The sequence below is a fragment of the Lepidochelys olivacea genome (assembly GCF_965140295.1).
Source record: "Lepidochelys olivacea isolate rLepOli2 genome assembly, chromosome: 9".
Lineage (NCBI taxonomy): Eukaryota > Metazoa > Chordata > Testudines > Cheloniidae > Lepidochelys > Lepidochelys olivacea.
In genome coordinates this window covers 84,163,551-84,180,834 of record NC_140419.1, presented here as the reverse complement: position 1 = coordinate 84,180,834, position 17,284 = coordinate 84,163,551, and the positions used below count along the sequence as shown (strand labels likewise).

The 17,284-nt window shown below is 42.2% G+C and overlaps 1 protein-coding gene across 2 annotated transcripts; it reads left to right on the top strand.

The window, feature by feature from the left end:
- Positions 1 to 1,761: 1,761 nt before the first annotated feature.
- On the top strand, positions 1,762 to 11,832 carry LOC311526131 (UDP-N-acetylglucosamine transferase subunit ALG13-like). 2 transcript variants are annotated; one of them, XM_084638853.1, is made up of 4 exons: positions 1,762 to 1,930; positions 2,310 to 2,433; positions 4,859 to 4,997; positions 9,509 to 11,832. In XM_084638853.1, the coding sequence occupies exons 1-4, from the start codon at positions 1,850 to 1,852 to the stop codon at positions 9,618 to 9,620; spliced, it is 456 nt and encodes a 151-aa protein (XP_084494979.1). In that variant the 5' UTR covers positions 1,762 to 1,849; the 3' UTR covers positions 9,621 to 11,832. The 2 variants fall into 2 exon arrangements, with proteins under 2 accessions (XP_084494979.1, XP_084494978.1); XM_084638852.1 differs by having other exon boundaries at positions 2,271 to 2,433.
- The last annotated feature ends 5,452 nt before the right edge of the window (positions 11,833 to 17,284 follow it).

The following is a 17,284-nucleotide window of genomic DNA, read 5'->3' as shown; positions in this document are numbered from 1 at the left end:
AAAAACAGGGAAGGAAATTAAAAGAAACAAAGTAATCAAGAAGTAGATAGTAGCAAGTTCCAGGTGGGAACAGGAGGAATAGAATTAAAGGGTGTCTATACTTCAAGCTAGAGGTGTGATTTCCAGCTTGAGGAGACATATTCGTGTTAGTGCTGATCAAGCTAATGCACTAAAGAGTGTAGTTATGGCAGCATGAAGGCTAACCACCCAGAGTACATGCCTGTCAGAGAAACCAGGTATGTACTTATGGTGACTAGCCCATCCTGCTGCTCATGCTCCTATGGCTACGTTCTGTTCTTAGCACACTAGTTCACTGAGAGCTAGCACAAGTACATCTCCTTAAGCTAGGAATCACACCCCCAGCGCAACATGCAGATATACCCAAATGTGAGCAGCCACACAGTGAAGTCATACATACCTGAGCTAATGTGTCCTCACTGGTGCTGCACTCACCAATGGGTCATCAGGAGTTTGGGGGACATATCCCATAGTTCTTGGTACTGCAGTAAGCTGAGTTGCTCTTTCCAGTAAATTGTGAGAGAACTTGTCTGTCCTTCTAGGCAATGGGAAGGAGGGGTGGGGGTGGGGGGAGAGTATTGTGGGAAGGCATTGGAGGTCTATTAGCACTTGGTGATGTAGGCTACTTCTGCATCATAAACTGGGAGGGTTACCAGCCTGAGTAAAAGTGGCACCTGAGCTCTAACACCCAGCTAAACTGGGTTTAAAGCATCACTAAACTCAGGTCAGAGGGTTCTGCATGGATGGAGCAGTGGCAGGGAGGGCTTGAGGGCGAGATTATGGGCAACAGCTGATTAAGAGCCTGAGTTAACTCTGCAGGGACAAAAAAAGTTGCAAAAATGAACTGTGTTTTAATCATGGCAAAGGAGTAGGTTTTACAGTTATTATGCCAGATGTCACAGCGGTAGGTGCTGCAGTAACACCTACAAATAAACCATGATTATCTGAAGGCTAATTATCCAAATTTGAGTTGTCTGGACTTTGTTTCTGTCTCCCATTTCTGCACAGTGAAATGAATCGGAAACACTAATTTTGTGAAATTTTTGGATGTTTGCTAAAATCTTTGAAAAGTTAAAATTAAACCATGTATAAAATGAAAACCATGTATAAGAATGTAGTTGGGCTCTTAAAGCACACAGGAAGAGATAAGTCTTTGCCAGGTCTCCATTAACCACAGTTTTGTTTGGGAATGTGTGGGTATTCCCCATTTCTGGTCTTTCCAGGGTGGTTTGTTTCATTGACATTGAGGGCACTGGAGCATGGCATAGAGGAAAATCTCTGCTCTTTATCTAAGCTATGTAAGCCGCAGTTGGTCAGGAATTCTTGTGATAAAAATAAGTAACAAAAATGAAAATAGCAGACTAGGTGTAAACTTAGATCGTTGCATGCTAGCTCCTTGTCCGTTCTCCAGGCCCCAGCCTAGCTCCTGTCTCTGGGGGAAAGCATCTCCCCACTGCTGGGTAAAAACACCACCAAATAGCACCTTTGTGCTTAGCAGTAAAGGAACACCTGGCTCTGAGGGCAGGCTGAGGATTGCTTTGGTTACCTTTATTTCGGGGTTCACAGGGGATGGGCAGGGGTTACTCTGGGGGCCATGTGGGTGCGTCTGTCCGTGGGTAACATTTGTGTGATAGACACCCCCCACACACACACCATATGTCACTGGGGTGACGCTGCCCCCTGGGCCGCTCGCCCAGCGTGGGGCTCGCCGCTCGGGACAGGCCCGGCTTCGCTGAACCGAGCGCGCCCCCTGGCGGCCGCTCGCATCCCGGCTGTCCGGGAGAGACGCCGCTTGGCCGCCCCCGGCCCGGCCCAGGCGAAGCGGCTGGCCATGAAATCGGCCTTTGTCACCGTGGGGACGACCAGCTTCGAGGAGCTGATCGCCGCGGTGACCACCCCGGAGACGCTCCAGGTGAGGCCGCGGCGCCCTTCCTACAGGCGGCGGGGCCTAGTGCAACCCAGGGCCTGCCGCGGCTCCCGGCTTCCTGCCTGCCTGCCCCGCCCCGGCCCCCGCTCGCGCCGCAGGCCCCCAGCCGCCCCGGCTGCTCCCTGCCCGCGGGGTGGGAGCGTCTGCTGGGCCGCGGGGCTGGCTCCCGCGCGGGGCGGTCGGTTCCCCTCAGCCGGCGCCGCGCCCGCCAGGAGCCGGCTCGCGCGCGCGAGGGGAGAAGCGGGGCTGGCCCCGCGGGGCGGCCCACCCCAGCCCTCTCGTCGCCGCGGTAACATGCCCCCCCACCCGACCCGACCCGCTGTAGGTCTTGCGGAGCCTCGGCTACGGCAGACTCGTCCTGCAGGTTGGCAGAGGGGCGGCGGCCCCGGCCCCGTTCCGCACGGCGGCGTTTACACTGGACGTGTTCCGGTTCAAGGAGTCGCTGGCTGAGGACCTTGAGAAGGCGGATCTGGTGATCAGCCACGCAGGTAAGGCGGCGGCGCCTGGCGCAGGGAGGTGAGCTCCGCGGGCGGCTGCCGAGAGCCTGCCTCCTGCGAGCCGGGGCAGGGCAGCCCCGCTGATCTGAGGCGCTGTCGTTGCTCTAGGGCGGGGGCCAGGCAAACTGGCATCGCCTGAGGGGCCACTGGCACGTTTTAGAGCTTGTAGCGTTGTCCCTGTGCTGAAGTGGGGATTTTCTGTCCTCGTTTCATGACTCCGGTGCGTGCCCGGGTTTCCCCTGTATGCTGCCTTGTTACCCAAGGGGTGGGAAAGGGCTGTTTGCTCTCAGGGCAGGCTAAGGGGCATCCGTATCAATGTCACCTCGCTGTCTGAGCGTCAAGGGGGTATTGGAAAAGGACTGGCAGAGGCTGACCTCCTGTCAATGGAGGATTTGAGACGATAGTGGCAAATCCAGTCACCAGGATAGCGACAACTAGCAGCCAGTGACCCAGAAGGAGAGAGATTTCCGCACCTCTCAGCAACATACCAGCTCAAGGACAAAGGATGGCAAAGCTGTGAGGTGGGGGATAAGAACTGGCGGCTGAAAGGAGACCTCTCTCACCTGGGAACTGACTGGGGGCTTGTCTACGCTGGCAATTTACAGTGCTGCATCTTTCTCGCTCAGGGGTGTGAAAAAACACCCCACTGAGCGCAGCAAGTTTCAGCGCTGTAAAGCACCAGTGTAGACAGTGCACCAACACTGGGAGCCGGGCCCCTCGTGCCGGTGGGTTTTTTAGAGCACTGGGAGAGCTCTCTCCCAGGGCTGTGCTGTGACCGCACAAGCCATGTTAAAGCACGGCCACGGCAGCACTTTAGCATTGCCAGGTAGGCTAGCTCTAAGGAGGTCAGAGAGAGAGAGCTTGAACCCTGTGGGTCACTACAGCTGGTCTGGACTCTGGGAGTTAGCCAGAATTCTCTATCGTTTAACCTTCAGTTCCCTATGCTGCCCTAAAAACTTCCTATGCTGTATTCCAGTTGACTAATAAACCCTAATGTTTTGACAATGCAGTTTGAGTGTGTCTGCAAATGCTTGGTGAGGTGCATTAATTCCCAAAGAGTGGACAAGTCCCTAGTAGGAGTGTCAAGGTTCCTCCCCCACTCTGAACTCTAGGATACAGATGTGGGGACCTGCATGAAAAACCTCCTAAGCTTATCTTTACCAGCTTAGGTCAAAACTTCCCCAAGGTACAAAATATTCCACCCGTTGTCCTTGGACTGGCCGCTACCACCACCAAACTAATACTGGTTACTGGGGAAGAGCTGTTTGGATGCGTCCTTCCCCCCCAAATACTTCCCAAAACCTTGCACCCCACTTCCTGGACAAGGTTTGGTAAAAAGCCTCACCAATTTGCCTAGGTGACTACAGACCCAGACCCTTGGATCTTAAGAACAATGAACAATCCTCCCAACACTTGCACCCCCCCTTTCCTGGGAAATGTTGGTTAAAAAGCCTCACCAATTTGCATAGGTGACCACAGACCCAAACCCTTGGATCTGAGAACAATGAAGAAGCATTCAGTTTTTTACAAGAAGACTTTTAATAAAAAATAGAAGTAAATAGAAATAAAGAAATCCCCCCTGTAAAATCAGGATGGTAGATATCTTACAGGGTAATTAGATTCAAAAACATAGAGAACCCCTCTAGGCAAAACCTTAAGTTACAAAAAAGATACACAGACAGAAATAGTTATTCTATTCAGCACAATTCTTTTCTCAGCCATTTAAAGAAATCATAATCTAACACATACCTAGCTAGATTACTTACTAAAAGTTCTAAGACTCCATTCCTGGTCTATCCCCGGTAAAGACCAGCATATAGACAGACACAGACCCTTTGTTTCTCTCCCTCCTCCCAGCTTTTGAAAGTATCTTGTCTCCTCATTGGTCATTTTGGACAGGTGCCAGCGAGGTTACCTTTAGCTTCTTAACCCTTTACAGGTGAGAGGAGCTTTCCCCTGGCCAGGAGGGATTTCAAAGGGGTTTACCCTTCCCTTTATATTTATGACAAGGAGTCTAGCTCATTTGGACTCACTGAACAGAGCTCACCGCGTGAAACGGGAGAGCTGGAGCCCAGAGGTCGAATCGACGGAGGTGGTGAGGTCCCAAGGCCGACGCTGTGCGGGAAGAGTGAGACCCAATGGGGCACAGGCACACTGATGGTGTTCCTCCTAGAGAGTTTTCCAAAGCTGGAGGCACAGCACCAATCCTATGGCTCCGTGACAGTCACCAGTTTAAATTTTGTAACCTTTTTGTCAAAACTCCCATTCAAACCAAATGTCAGTGGAATCATTCAGTATAATAGGAGTTTGGCGTGAGTAAATACTTCAGGGTTAATTGGTTTTTACTGCAAGAGTGTAAGGTGAAACTTGGCTGCACATGTGCAAATACTGTTCATATTACTGGTTTCTTCTGTAGGTGCAGGCACTTGTTTGGAGACACTGGAAAAAGGAAAACCACTCTTGGTGGTTGTAAATGAAAAGCTGATGAACAATCATCAGCTAGAATTAGCCAGGCAACTATACAAAGATGGACACCTCTTCTACTGCACTTGTAGGTATGGAACATATTTTCATATCATTTGTGCCTCTTTCTAGGGGTACAGCCAACTGTTCTCACTTTGTTCCCTTAGAAGAAATTGATAGCAGCCATCCTGACTGAACAAGTATTATCATTATGAGTGTTAAGGTAGTGCATAGGAGCCCTAGTCATGGCCTAGGAGCCCATTGTGCTATGCATAGTTTTTACAGTTTTATTTTACAGTATTACTTACAACACACAGATTTATGGGAGGGGAGAATCTCTTCTCTGCAACTGTACATCAAAGGCAAAAGTCAGTAACTCTTCCGCAAATAGACAGTGACTTGATCCCTCCAGAGCTAGTCTACCACTGCTACATATTGTTGCCAGGGTAGATTACTACTAGAGTTATGCTTGGTGCTACTTTCACCAAATCCTTGAAAATCTGGTTCCAAGGTTATTTTATAGGGCACTACTGATTCCAATTAAATGACAAACACTCTAAACAGAGCAAAAGTGAGGGCATTTGAGTTGCAGTTATTCAGACTGTTCAGGGGGAAAAAAAACACCCATACAAATCCAAACCTCTGAAGTTGGTAGAAAGCAGCACTGGCCAATAGATCTAAGTAACATACTTTGTAAGTGTCAAGGTTCCTCCCCCACTCTGAACTCTAGGGTACAGATGTGGGGACCTGCATGAAAAACCTCCTAAGCTTATCTTTACCAGCTTAGGTCAAAACTTCCTTAAGGTACAAAATATTCCACCCTTTGTCCTTGGATTGGCCGCTACCACCACCAAACTAATACTGGTTACCGGGGAAGAGCTGTTTGGATGCGTCTTCCCCCCCAAAATACTTCCCAAAAACCTTGCACCCCACTTCCTAGACCAGGTTTGGTAAAAAGCCTGACCAATTTGCCTAGGTGACTGCAGACCCAGACCCTTGGATCTTAAGGGCAATGAATAATCCTCCCAACACTTGCACCCCCCTTTCCTGGGAAATGTTGGATAAAAAGCCTCACCAAATTGCATAGGTGACCACAGACCCAAACCCTTGGATCTGAGAACAATGAAAAAGCATTCAGTTTTCTTACAAGAAGACTTTTAATAAAAATAGAAGTAAATAGAAATAAAGAAATCCCCCCTGTAAAATCAGGATGGTAGATACCTTACAGAGTAATTAGATTCAAAAACATAGAGACCCCTCTAGGCAAAACCTTAAGTTACAAAAAAGATAGACAGAAATAGTTATTCTATTCAGCACAGTTCTTTTCTCAGCCATTTAAAGAAATCATAATCTAACCCATACCTAGCTAGATTACTTACTAAAAGTTCTAAGACTCCATTCCTGGTCTATCCCCAGCAAAGACAGAATATAGACAGACACACAGACCCTTTGTCTCTCTCCCTCCTCCCAGCTTTTGAAAGTATCTTGTCTCCTCATTGGTCATTTTGGTCAGGTGCCAGCGAGGTTACCTTTAGCTTCTTAACCCTTTACAGGTGAGAGGAGCTTTCCCCTGGCCAGGAGGGATTTCAAAGGGGTTTACCCTTCCCTTTATATTTATGATAGTAAGGTAAATTAATAAAAGGCCCTGTCTCTTCAGAAGCTACTGTTTGAAATTATTTAGGCCTTCATGTTTAATACAACCTTAAAACAACATCAGAAATTTGGGTTGATCAACCACTATCCTACCCAGAGGCAGAGTTGTGGAATAATCATTTAGATCTGACACAAGCTCTCTTGTCTTGCACACTGATTGCTCCTGCTGTCAACTTAATTCTAACACCTGGTCAAGACTCTGTGTGGATGTCTGTAGTCAGGAGATCTTAGGAAGGTAAAAACAGGATACAGATTGGATAATGTGAAATGCATTCACAAGTGTCTTAAATGTAAGTAATCTTATTACTTATATGTGCACGGTACTATTAATGAATAAAATAAGATGAAGTTCCCTCTCAAGAATCTTAAACTTAATATAAACACAGATAACACAATGAATATTATTGTCCTTCATAAGTGAAAAATCATTCAGGAAAAATTAAGAAGGGACAGTGGGAAAGCTTTAGGGTACATGTTATGTGTTTTATGATTCATGTTTGGGAACATTGGATTATCATGGTAATTTCTTATGTTTTGCTAAATTTAAAACTGCTATCATGAGACACAAAAATAACCAAGTGAAAACATTTAGTGGAAGAAGAATTTTGAGAAGGGATCTGAAGGACAGCACCTAACCCACTCTGAATCTGGCTCCACATTGAAAGGAAAAACCATTAGTCATGTTACTCCTGGGGGAATTCTGTAACAAAAAATCCAAAATTCTGGATATTTTATTTGTCAAAATAATGCAATATAATCACACCAGTTTCATTTATTTTGGTACTTTATTTATACCATAGAAAAAAAATCAAAATAATTGTTCAGCATTTTCTAAACACATGAAATTTATGTTATGAATTCTTGGTAACCAAGACCCTGCATTCCAGTTATAATCCTGGATTTTCATTTAGATTACATTACTTTTATTTTGGTGTTTGGTGTACTGTAAAGTAGACTGCCGCTTTAAATCGCTCAGAGTTTCACACATGAAAGTCATACAGTTTTGTTAGTCATTGTCCTGCATTTATTTTAAATGGATAATTAAAATAGATCCTGAGCTGTAATCTGACCCCATTGTGCCTCTCTGGCACAGAAGAAAAAGCGAGAAAGCCCATACAGACCTTCCTAGCTGAGGATTCCCTTACTGTCATTTACAATAAGGCTCCTTTTATACCACTATGGCAAGGTAAAGGAGCCTTAATTGAGGAAAATGGGAACAATTAACTAACAATGGAAACATTAGCAGCCTGCCTGTTTAGTTAAAAGAAAAGGAGGACTTGTGGCACCTTAGTCTAACAAATTTATTTGAGCATAAGCTTTCGTGAGCTACAGCTCACTTCATCAGATGCATTCAGTGGAAAATACAGTGGGGAGATTTATATACACAGAGAACATGAAACAATGGGTGTTACCATACACACTGTAACCAGAGTGATCACTTAAGGTGAGCTATTACCAGCGGGGGTGGGGGGGCACCTTTTGTAGTGATAATCAAGGTGGGCCATTTCCAGCAGTTGACAAGAACGTCTGAGGAAGGGGAAGGGGGATAAACATGGGGAAATAGTTTTACTTCGTGTAATGACCCATCCACTCCCAGTATCTATTCAAGCCTAAGTTAATTGTATCCAGTTTGCAAATTAATTCCAATTCAGCAGTCTCTCATTGGAGTCTGTTTTTGAAGTTTTTTTGTTGAAGACTTTTAGGTCTGTAATCGAGTGACCAGAGAGATTGAAGTGTTCTCCAACTGGTTTTTGAATGTTATAATTCGTGACATCTGATTTGTGTCCATTTATTGTTTTATGTAGAGACTGTCCAGTTTGACCAATGTACATGGCAGAAGGGCATTGCTGGCACATGAGGGCATATATCACATTGGTAGATGTGCAGGTGAACGAGCCTCTGATAGTGTGGCTGATGTGATTAGGCCCTATGATGATGTCCCCTGAATAGATATGTGGACACAGTTGGCAAGGGGCTTTGTCCCCCACCGTTCCTCAGACGTTCTTGTCAACTGCTAGAAATGGCCCACCTTGATTATCACTACAAAAGGCTCCTTCCCTCCTCCCCCCCCCCCCGCTCTCCTGCTGGTAATAGCTCACCTTAAGTGATCACTCTAGTTACAGTGTGTATGGTAACACCCATTGTTTCATGTTCTCTATGTATATAAATCTCCCCCACTGTATTTTCCACTGAATGCATCCAATGAAGTGAGCTGTAGCTCACGAAAGCTTATGCTCAAATAAATTTTTAGTCTCTAAGGTGCCACAAGTCCTCCTTTTCTTTTTGCGAATACAGACTAACAAGGCTGCTACTCTGAAACCTGTTTAGTTGTTACATTTCTGCTCTGCCTCAGGCACAGAGCCAGCTTCACACAGTCCTATGCCCAGGATGCAGCAATAGCGAGGAGAGGGACAGAGTGAGTCTCTCTCACTCATTTGCATGCAGGCAGGCGGCCAGCCCCACCACCTTACTGTCTCTCCACAGACACGTCCAGCCTTCCTTCCCTTCCCTTCCTTCCCCCCTCGACCACCCCGCCTCGGTGATCTGCTCTCTGCTGTCCACTGCTCCCAGCAGATGTTCTCCGGGCTGCCAAGGAAGGGAAATGTGTTCCCCACAGATTTCTTTGCTTCCCTCATTTTTCTGCATGGGAGCCAAGAAATCTGCGGAAGCTATGAATTGTGTGCCCGCCCCCCCGCCCCCACATGCAGTGTGCAAAATTCCCCCAGGAGTAGTCGTGCTGAAATAGTATCAGTTTCATGACGCTAATTCTCTTTCTACCTGTGGTGTCTCTTTTCCCTCTAATGTGTGTTCTTGTTGCTAATCTAATGCCAAAGGGAATCATGTGCATGCATGCTTCAAGGCTAGATTAGAAAAATAGTGAAAGACAAAATACCCCCATGTGTAGTATTTAATCGTTCATGTTGCCTTTGTTTTTGCTTTGTTTTTATAGCACCCTTTTGGAGTCATTGAAGTCAATCGATTTGTCAACACTGAAACCCTTTCCTCCTGGACAGCCAGAAAAGTTTGCTGCATTCTTGGATAGAGTTATTGGATTTGAATAACTAATCCAGAAAAATGAAAATGTTAGTATGTGGTCAAATTCTTCTAATGTCACTTCCTTAATAGGAAAATCTACTTATTGGGACCAACACTTTTTGTATCAACTGAACGTAAATATGCCTGTTCAATTTCAGCTGACATTAAATATTTTCCCATTTAATGCCAATTTAAAATCTACTGGCTTCATGCTTCAGTTAACACAGTGTCAGTAGAGGTATAGGGTTATTTTTTGTTTGACAACTATATCTAAAGGACTTATCTAGAAAGAGTCAAGGAGAGCCAGAAACTAAAGACCCACAACTTGACTCTTGCAGACAAGTCCAGCTGATAAAGCAGATGGCAAATCCAGCTAACAGACAAAAAGATGTTTTCTTGCCGTTTTCGGTCTCAACTGTGAGTAAGATCTTAAAGAAAAAGAGAGAGATCCTAAACGAGTAGCACAGTGGTTCAAACTACAATCAAAAATGGCAACAGGTGGAGAAAAAGAAGGGGGTAGAGGAGGCACTTCTGCACTGGTTTGTTCATACACATCATCAGAACATATCAATTACAGGTGAGTTACTGATCAGGAAAGCACAAAACATTGCAACAGAAATGGGACTTGAAAATTTTGAACCAGTCAACAGGTGGCTTTGCTGGCGGAAAGCATGAACTACCATTGCATTTAAATGGAGCCATGTTGAGAGAGATACTGGTATCTCAACTCAAGCACTGGACAACAGATGTCTTTCCCTCAATCTTGGCCAAATTCTGGCCTTTAAAAAGTCATCATTAGCAGCCAAATAGCAAAGGAAAGAGTCACTGTTCTTGTGTGTCCAAGCCAAACTGGCAAAGATAAAATGAAAATTCTTCTGATTGAAAACCGGAAAATGCCATGTTGTTTTCCTGGTGTCCCCTCCCTGTCTATGATCTATAAAACAAACAGGAATGCATGAATGATTGCCATCAGATTCACTGAATGGCTTATGAACATTGACAAAGAGATGGGGAAAAAGAAAAGGAAAATTGCAGTGATTCTCAATTGTTCAGCCCACCCTACTCCAGAATTTACAAATGTGAAACTGAATTTTCTGCTGCCCAGTACAATTTCTCTACACCAGACTATGGTTGAAGGGGTCATTCACAATTTAAAGCTCCATTATAGAAAGATCATGGTGCATAAATTCTTCATGCAAACTGATGGTGGCACAGCAAATGTGAGAAAGTTCACTAAAGATCTTGATGTTTTGGATGCTGTTTATGTTGCGCAGTACCAGGCTGGAGGTAACAACTTTGTCAGTTGTAACCAAAAAACTGGTTTTGCAGCTGCCATCAAGGAAATCACAGACTTATCTTGGAGGACTTTTCAGCTGAACTTGGAGAGACTTATGTCCTTGGCTGATTTCCATTAATACTCTAATACAGATGCTGACCTTGAATGCTTAAGTCAGATGACATAATTAAGATCTGTGTAATCAGTTTTGGAGCCTACTGAAGTGAACAAAACTGGGGAGGAAGATGCAGTCCTAAAACCAACCAAAGAAGCTATTTTTAGAACAAGCTTTTGGTTGTAGTGAAGTGAATAAAACTATTACTAAATCCATTCTACAGTTTGGTAAAGCCCCAATCCCTGTCAGGTACTAACAGCATCATCTGATCCCATCTATAAGGCCACATAGTGTTTTAACCATATTGGAAATTAATGTGAAACCAGGTCCTCCACCACAGCAGCTTCTTTCGTAATATAGCCTGGTCCACACTTGGAACAGACCTGTACTAGTTACACTTATGTTGATACATAGCTGTTATTGAAGTTCTGACTGCTTCTCCCAGATCACTGCAGTGTGGTTGAGTTTTGTTTTATGCAAACAGTCAAACATAGTGGTACACTGCTAAAAAGTTAGTCTTCAACAAAATTTGCTAGCACAATTTTCAGGAGGAAAAAAAATCCCTGTCCACACCGACTCACACCCTTCTAGTTACACCCATATCAACAACCATGTTTTAGTGTGGTTCTGATCCCTGTAAGTAGGATACAAGCTAAGTCTAAATTAAAGTGCTCTTCCTCTAAATGTTCTTTAAATGTTTGTATTTGAAAGCTGATAGTGATGCGGTTCCAAATGTCACAGTACATGTGACCACAAACGATGGAAACAAATTAATTTTATTTCATGAATGCTTATTGAGCTAGGCAGCATATATACTTAATAAAAAGACAGCCCCTGCCTCCTAAAAGTTTATAATTTGTTTTGATATTTTTTCCCAAATTTAGCTGTGTGATTTTGGACATGCAACAAATATGTGAAAGGGACAGAGCGGAACAGAAACTTTGTTTGGCATCTTAAGAGCTGAAAAGAGGAAAATTGGCTCAACTTTATAATTTCCTAAAAAAAGTATGAACACACTCTCTGCAACAGATTTCAGATTTCTTTATTTCAATTATGTGTCTTCTGCTAATATCTTTATTTCAACAGAGAGGTTTTTTTTACATGTCATAGCATCAGAAAAGCAAGGCAAGGAGTCTGTGATGTAAATTTTTGTGAATAAATACAGTAAAGTAAGGTTTGTATTAGGGCTGTCAAGCGATTAAAAAAAATTAATCACGCTGTTAAACAATAATAGAATACCATTTGTTTTAAATATTTTTGGATGTTTACTAAATTTTCATATATATTAATTTCAGTTACAACACAGAATACAAAGTGTATAGTGCTCACTTTATATTTTTTATTATAAATATTTGCACTGTAAAAAACAAAAATTGTATTTTTCAATTCACCTCATACAAGTACTGTAGTGCAATCTCTTTATCATGAAAGTTGAATTTACAAATGTAGAATTATGTACAAAAAAGCCTGCCCTCAAACGTAAAACTTTAGAGCCTACAAGTCCACTCAATCCTACTTCTTGGTCAGCCAATCACTCAGACAAACAAGATTGGTTACAATTTGCAGAAGATAATGCTGCCTGCTTCTTGTTTACAGTGTCATCTGAAAGTGAGAACAGGCGTTCACATGGCACTGTAGTAGCTGGAGTTGCAAGATATTTACATGCCAGATGCGCTAAAGAGTCATATATCCCTTCATGCTTCAACCACCATTCCAGAGGACATGCTTCGATGCTGATGATGGGTTCTGCTTGATAACGATCCAAAGCAGTGCGGACTGACGCATGTTCATTTTCATCATCTGAGTCATGCCACCAGCAGAAGATTGATTTTCTTTTTTGGTGATTTGGGTTCTATATTTTCCGCATCAGAGTGTTGCTCTTTTAAGACTTCTAAAAGCATGCTCCACACCTCGTGCCTCTCAAATTTTGGACAGCACTCCAGATTCTAAACATTGGGTCGACTGCTGTAGCTATTTGTAGAAATCTCACATCGGTACCTTCTTTGCGTTTTGTCAGATCTGCTCTGAAAGTGTTCTTATAACGAACATGTGCTAGGTCATCATCCCTGACTGCTATAACATGAAATATATGCAGAATGCAGGTAAAACAGAGCAGGAGACATTCAATTCTCCCCCAAAAGTGTACAGTCACAAATTTAATTGATGCATTATTTTTTTAGCGAGCATCATCGGCATGGAAGCATGTCCTCTGCAAGGGTGGCTGAAGCATGAAGGGGCATACAAATGTTTAGCATATCTGACATGTAAATACGTTGCAACGCCAGCTACAAAAGTGCCATGCGAACGCCTATTCTCACTTGCAGGTGACACTGTAAATAAGAAGCAGGCAGCAGTATTTCCTATCAAGGTAAACAAACTTGTTTGTCTTAGCGATTGGTGGAATAAGTAGGAGGACTGAGTGGACTTGTAGGTTCTAAAGTTTTACACTGTTTTGTTTTTGAGTGCAGTTATGTAACCAAAAAAATCTGCATTTGCAAGTTACAGTTTCACGATAGATTGCACTACAGTACTTGTATGAGGTGAACTGAAAAATACTATTTCTTTTGCTTATCATTTTTACAGTGCATATATTTGTAATCAAAAATAATAATATAAAGTGAGCACTGTGCATTTTGTATTCTGTGTTGTAATTGAAATCAATATCGAAAATGTAGAAAAGCATCCAAAATATTTAATAAATTTCAATTGGTATTTTATTGTTATAAGTGTGATTAATCATGATTAATCCTTTTGAGTTAATCACGTGAGTTAACTGATTAATTGACTGCCCTAGTTTATATGTATTATGTTTGCGGTGTGGGTATTAATAAACATTCACACAACAAACAGAACTTATTATTGGTTAAATACACTTTTGTTTGGCAGAATTTTGGAAAATATAGACTATTCAATCGGAGGTTCTTACAACATTGTAGACCTGTCCAGGCAAGGTGAATAGGTTGTGTTTTAAATCATGTTCACAAACACATTTTTAAAAATACAATATTATACAGGAGTTTTCACCTAGTGTAGACAGGGCAAGGTCTGCTTATATGTGTTAGGTGGTCATGGTCAATCCTAAACTCCTGTTTTTCTACTCCAGACATAGGCTAAATATTTTTCGGACTCCAGGTTTGATTTATTTATATAGCTGCAAGTCCGTGTCAGAGTTCATGCAGGTTGAAATGTAAAAGTGCCAATAATTTCACCTAACTGAGAACAGAAAGGACACCTATATCAAATAAAGAAAACATTGTTTTGAGAGGCTCAGTATATATGTATACATATGCACACATAGCACCAATGAAATGCAGCATCCTCGAAGGTGGGAGTGTGATAACCAACTAGTATACCACACAGTGCACAACAGCTGTGGATGGAAATTTTAGTCCAAGCACACCAGGAAAAATCACTATTATTTCAAGTAGTGTGATTGGTTCTTTAATGTCTATGGAGAGAGAACAGCACTTTGGTTTTTTTTTTTAAAAAAGGTTTAATTTAAAATAAGCTCTATTTTAAAATAATTTTAACCAGGGCTAAACAGTTGTGTTAAACTCTTGGTCACATATCCAGACACCAAAATTGTTAGATGTGATCAAACCCAGCACTAAAAGAATCTATCACTTGTACTAAGGCAGGCTGCCTTTAGTCTAGGGACTTGGCTTCACTGCAAAGTTAACCTCCGTTATAACTTGAGTGTTGCCCCCAGATCAAATCCCATCCATACACAAAAACTATGAACTCAAGCATGGTAGTTCTTTAACTTGATTTGGCTGGCCTGTCAAGGGTTATAATCTAGAGTTCAAGTGAACACAACTCAGCGGGCAATCCAATCACTACAATCTGAATGTTATTTCATAGTTTGACTGCTCTCATCTGAGTTAGACTAATTTGATTTGTTAACTGCAGTGAAAACCTGGGTTAGAAGTTAACAGACTGTACAGTCACTGTGGCCAGCTGGTAGGGGTAGACACATGAAGTAGGCTATCTTATTTTTAGAGCTAGGTGGAAAATGGTTTTCCTATCCCATGAAAGTTTTAATGATTTTGAAATTTATCCTACCACAAATAGTGACAAATTATAAATCTCATATTTTTATGAACTGAACCTGAATTGGGTTTTTTTGGATTAGGTAAAATGAAATGTTTCCTTTTGATAATTCCAAAACTTTGTATTTTTATTTCAACCTTTTTTAACCTTTCTTTTTGGAGATTATAAATTAACAGAAATTTTCAAAACAAAAAGTTGTTTCAAACCAAAAATGAAACTTTTTGTTTTGAAAATCTTGAAACAACATTTTGACCATTTCAAAACATTTTTTAAAATAAAAAATTCAAATTGGGAAATTTGTCAATACCAACCCTTTCCCACAGAGTTTCGTGAAAAATATTCAGTTGGAAAACTCCAGACTAGCTCTAGTTATTACTTAATTGTTCAAATGTCATGAAAAAGAAAAATACTGTTTGTATATCATTCTAATATCTCAGATATTATCCTCCTTGCTCTGACCTGAGCTTTAGGTTGGGATGGAGACGGAAAAGATTTCAGATTATTAACACTTTATAGAAAATGAAATTATGTGCTTTACAATGTTTTCAGTACCTATTCCCCAAAAATTGTTCAGGTCTTTGACTGCTCGGACACTGTTCGTATTTCATCCTGGATCAAATAAACACCTGTAACCTTCTGATTTCCTATTATATGAATCTCTGTACGAGTCGCCATTTCTCTTTTATTAATCAGACACTCTAGCCATTTCTAAGCACTAGTATTTCCATTCCAGGACATAGCATTTTCATCATTTTTAGTTAAAGGAACAGTCTTTGATAAGTTTTTACAGTAATATTAATGTTTTTCATTTTTTTAGGTAAAAGGACTGGTTTGTTTTCTCGTTGTAGTATTCTGGTCATCTTTTTGTCCTGTTTTCTAGTAAACCGTCAGAGGCCTCTACATTTAGGGGGAATCATATGACTTGTGGGCTCTGGAAGTGCATTTACTTTGCCAGTTCAAATCCAGCCCAAATCAATAGTAAACAAAAGTTTCAAAGAGGGTTATTTGAAATTATTTACTTTAATTTAAAGAAAAACAAAACCAGCAAAATAAAAGCGTGCCCATCCAGGCTCCAGGTGACCGTGACAACAATTAAAAGCACAATACAAAAATAATTACAAAGAAAATAACCAAACCAAGATTCCATCCTGCAAGCTGCTCCCAGGGGGCTAGCTCCGTATGCCTCTGTGGAATAGCTGGCAAAATCAGCCCATCTAACAGTCATCAGTCAGCAAAACTATTACAGTTCCTACTCTACCCTTTCTCTTCAAATAAGAACATAAGAATAAGAATGACCATACTGTGTCAGATCGAAGGTTCATCCAGCCCAGTATCCTATCTGCCAACAGTGGCCAATGCCAGGTGTCCCAGAGGGTGTGAACCTAACAGGTAAAGATCAAGTGATCTCTCTCCTGCCATCCATCTCCATCCTCTGACAAACAGAGGCTAGGGACACCATTCCTTACCCATCCTGGCTAATGGCCATTAATGGACTTAACCTCCATGAATTTATCTAGTTCTCTTTTAAACCCTGTTATAGTCCTAGCCTTCACAACCTCCTCAGGCAAGGAGTTCCACAAGTTGACTGCACTGTGTGAAGAAGAACTGAATGAATCTCACTCTTCCTGAGATGTCTCCATTGCAAAGGGGTTTTTTAGTCCACAACAGGAAGAGGGGCCCTCATAGAACATATTAAAAATCTCATTCAAATTGGTAGTATCAACAGGGAGACCAAGGATAGAATAGGTATGCAGATTAACGTTGTTCCATCTGGTGAAGGTACATTGTTAGTGTGGTGTGAGGTTTGCACTTCCACTGCCCCTGCAGTATTTGTTCTGCAAATAAATAGAAGTCGTCAGCACTCTCGCCATAGGCACTTACAGGAGCATGGAAAAAGAGAGTAAGAAAGACAAAAATGCCAGCAAGAGGGCTTTGAGAGGGTTTTTCCCCAAAGGTAGGGGAGAGGGATTGGTAATACCACCCATCAATTACACGATACTACTCTACCAGTATTTTGTCCTGTAAATGTCAAGCAGATACTTAAAAAATGGGGCAGGTTTAATTGGAAGAGTTGTGAGCCTTGACAATATTCACATAGAATATTTTGTTTCTACTACTAAATAATCACGTAATTGTGCAATTGGTATTAAATGTCACTCCTTTAAACAGTGTTTTGCCTAAAATACGTTTTTTTTTAAAGTTCTGCATGTACATGTTTGATGTCTAATTACACCCCTTAGTAACACCTG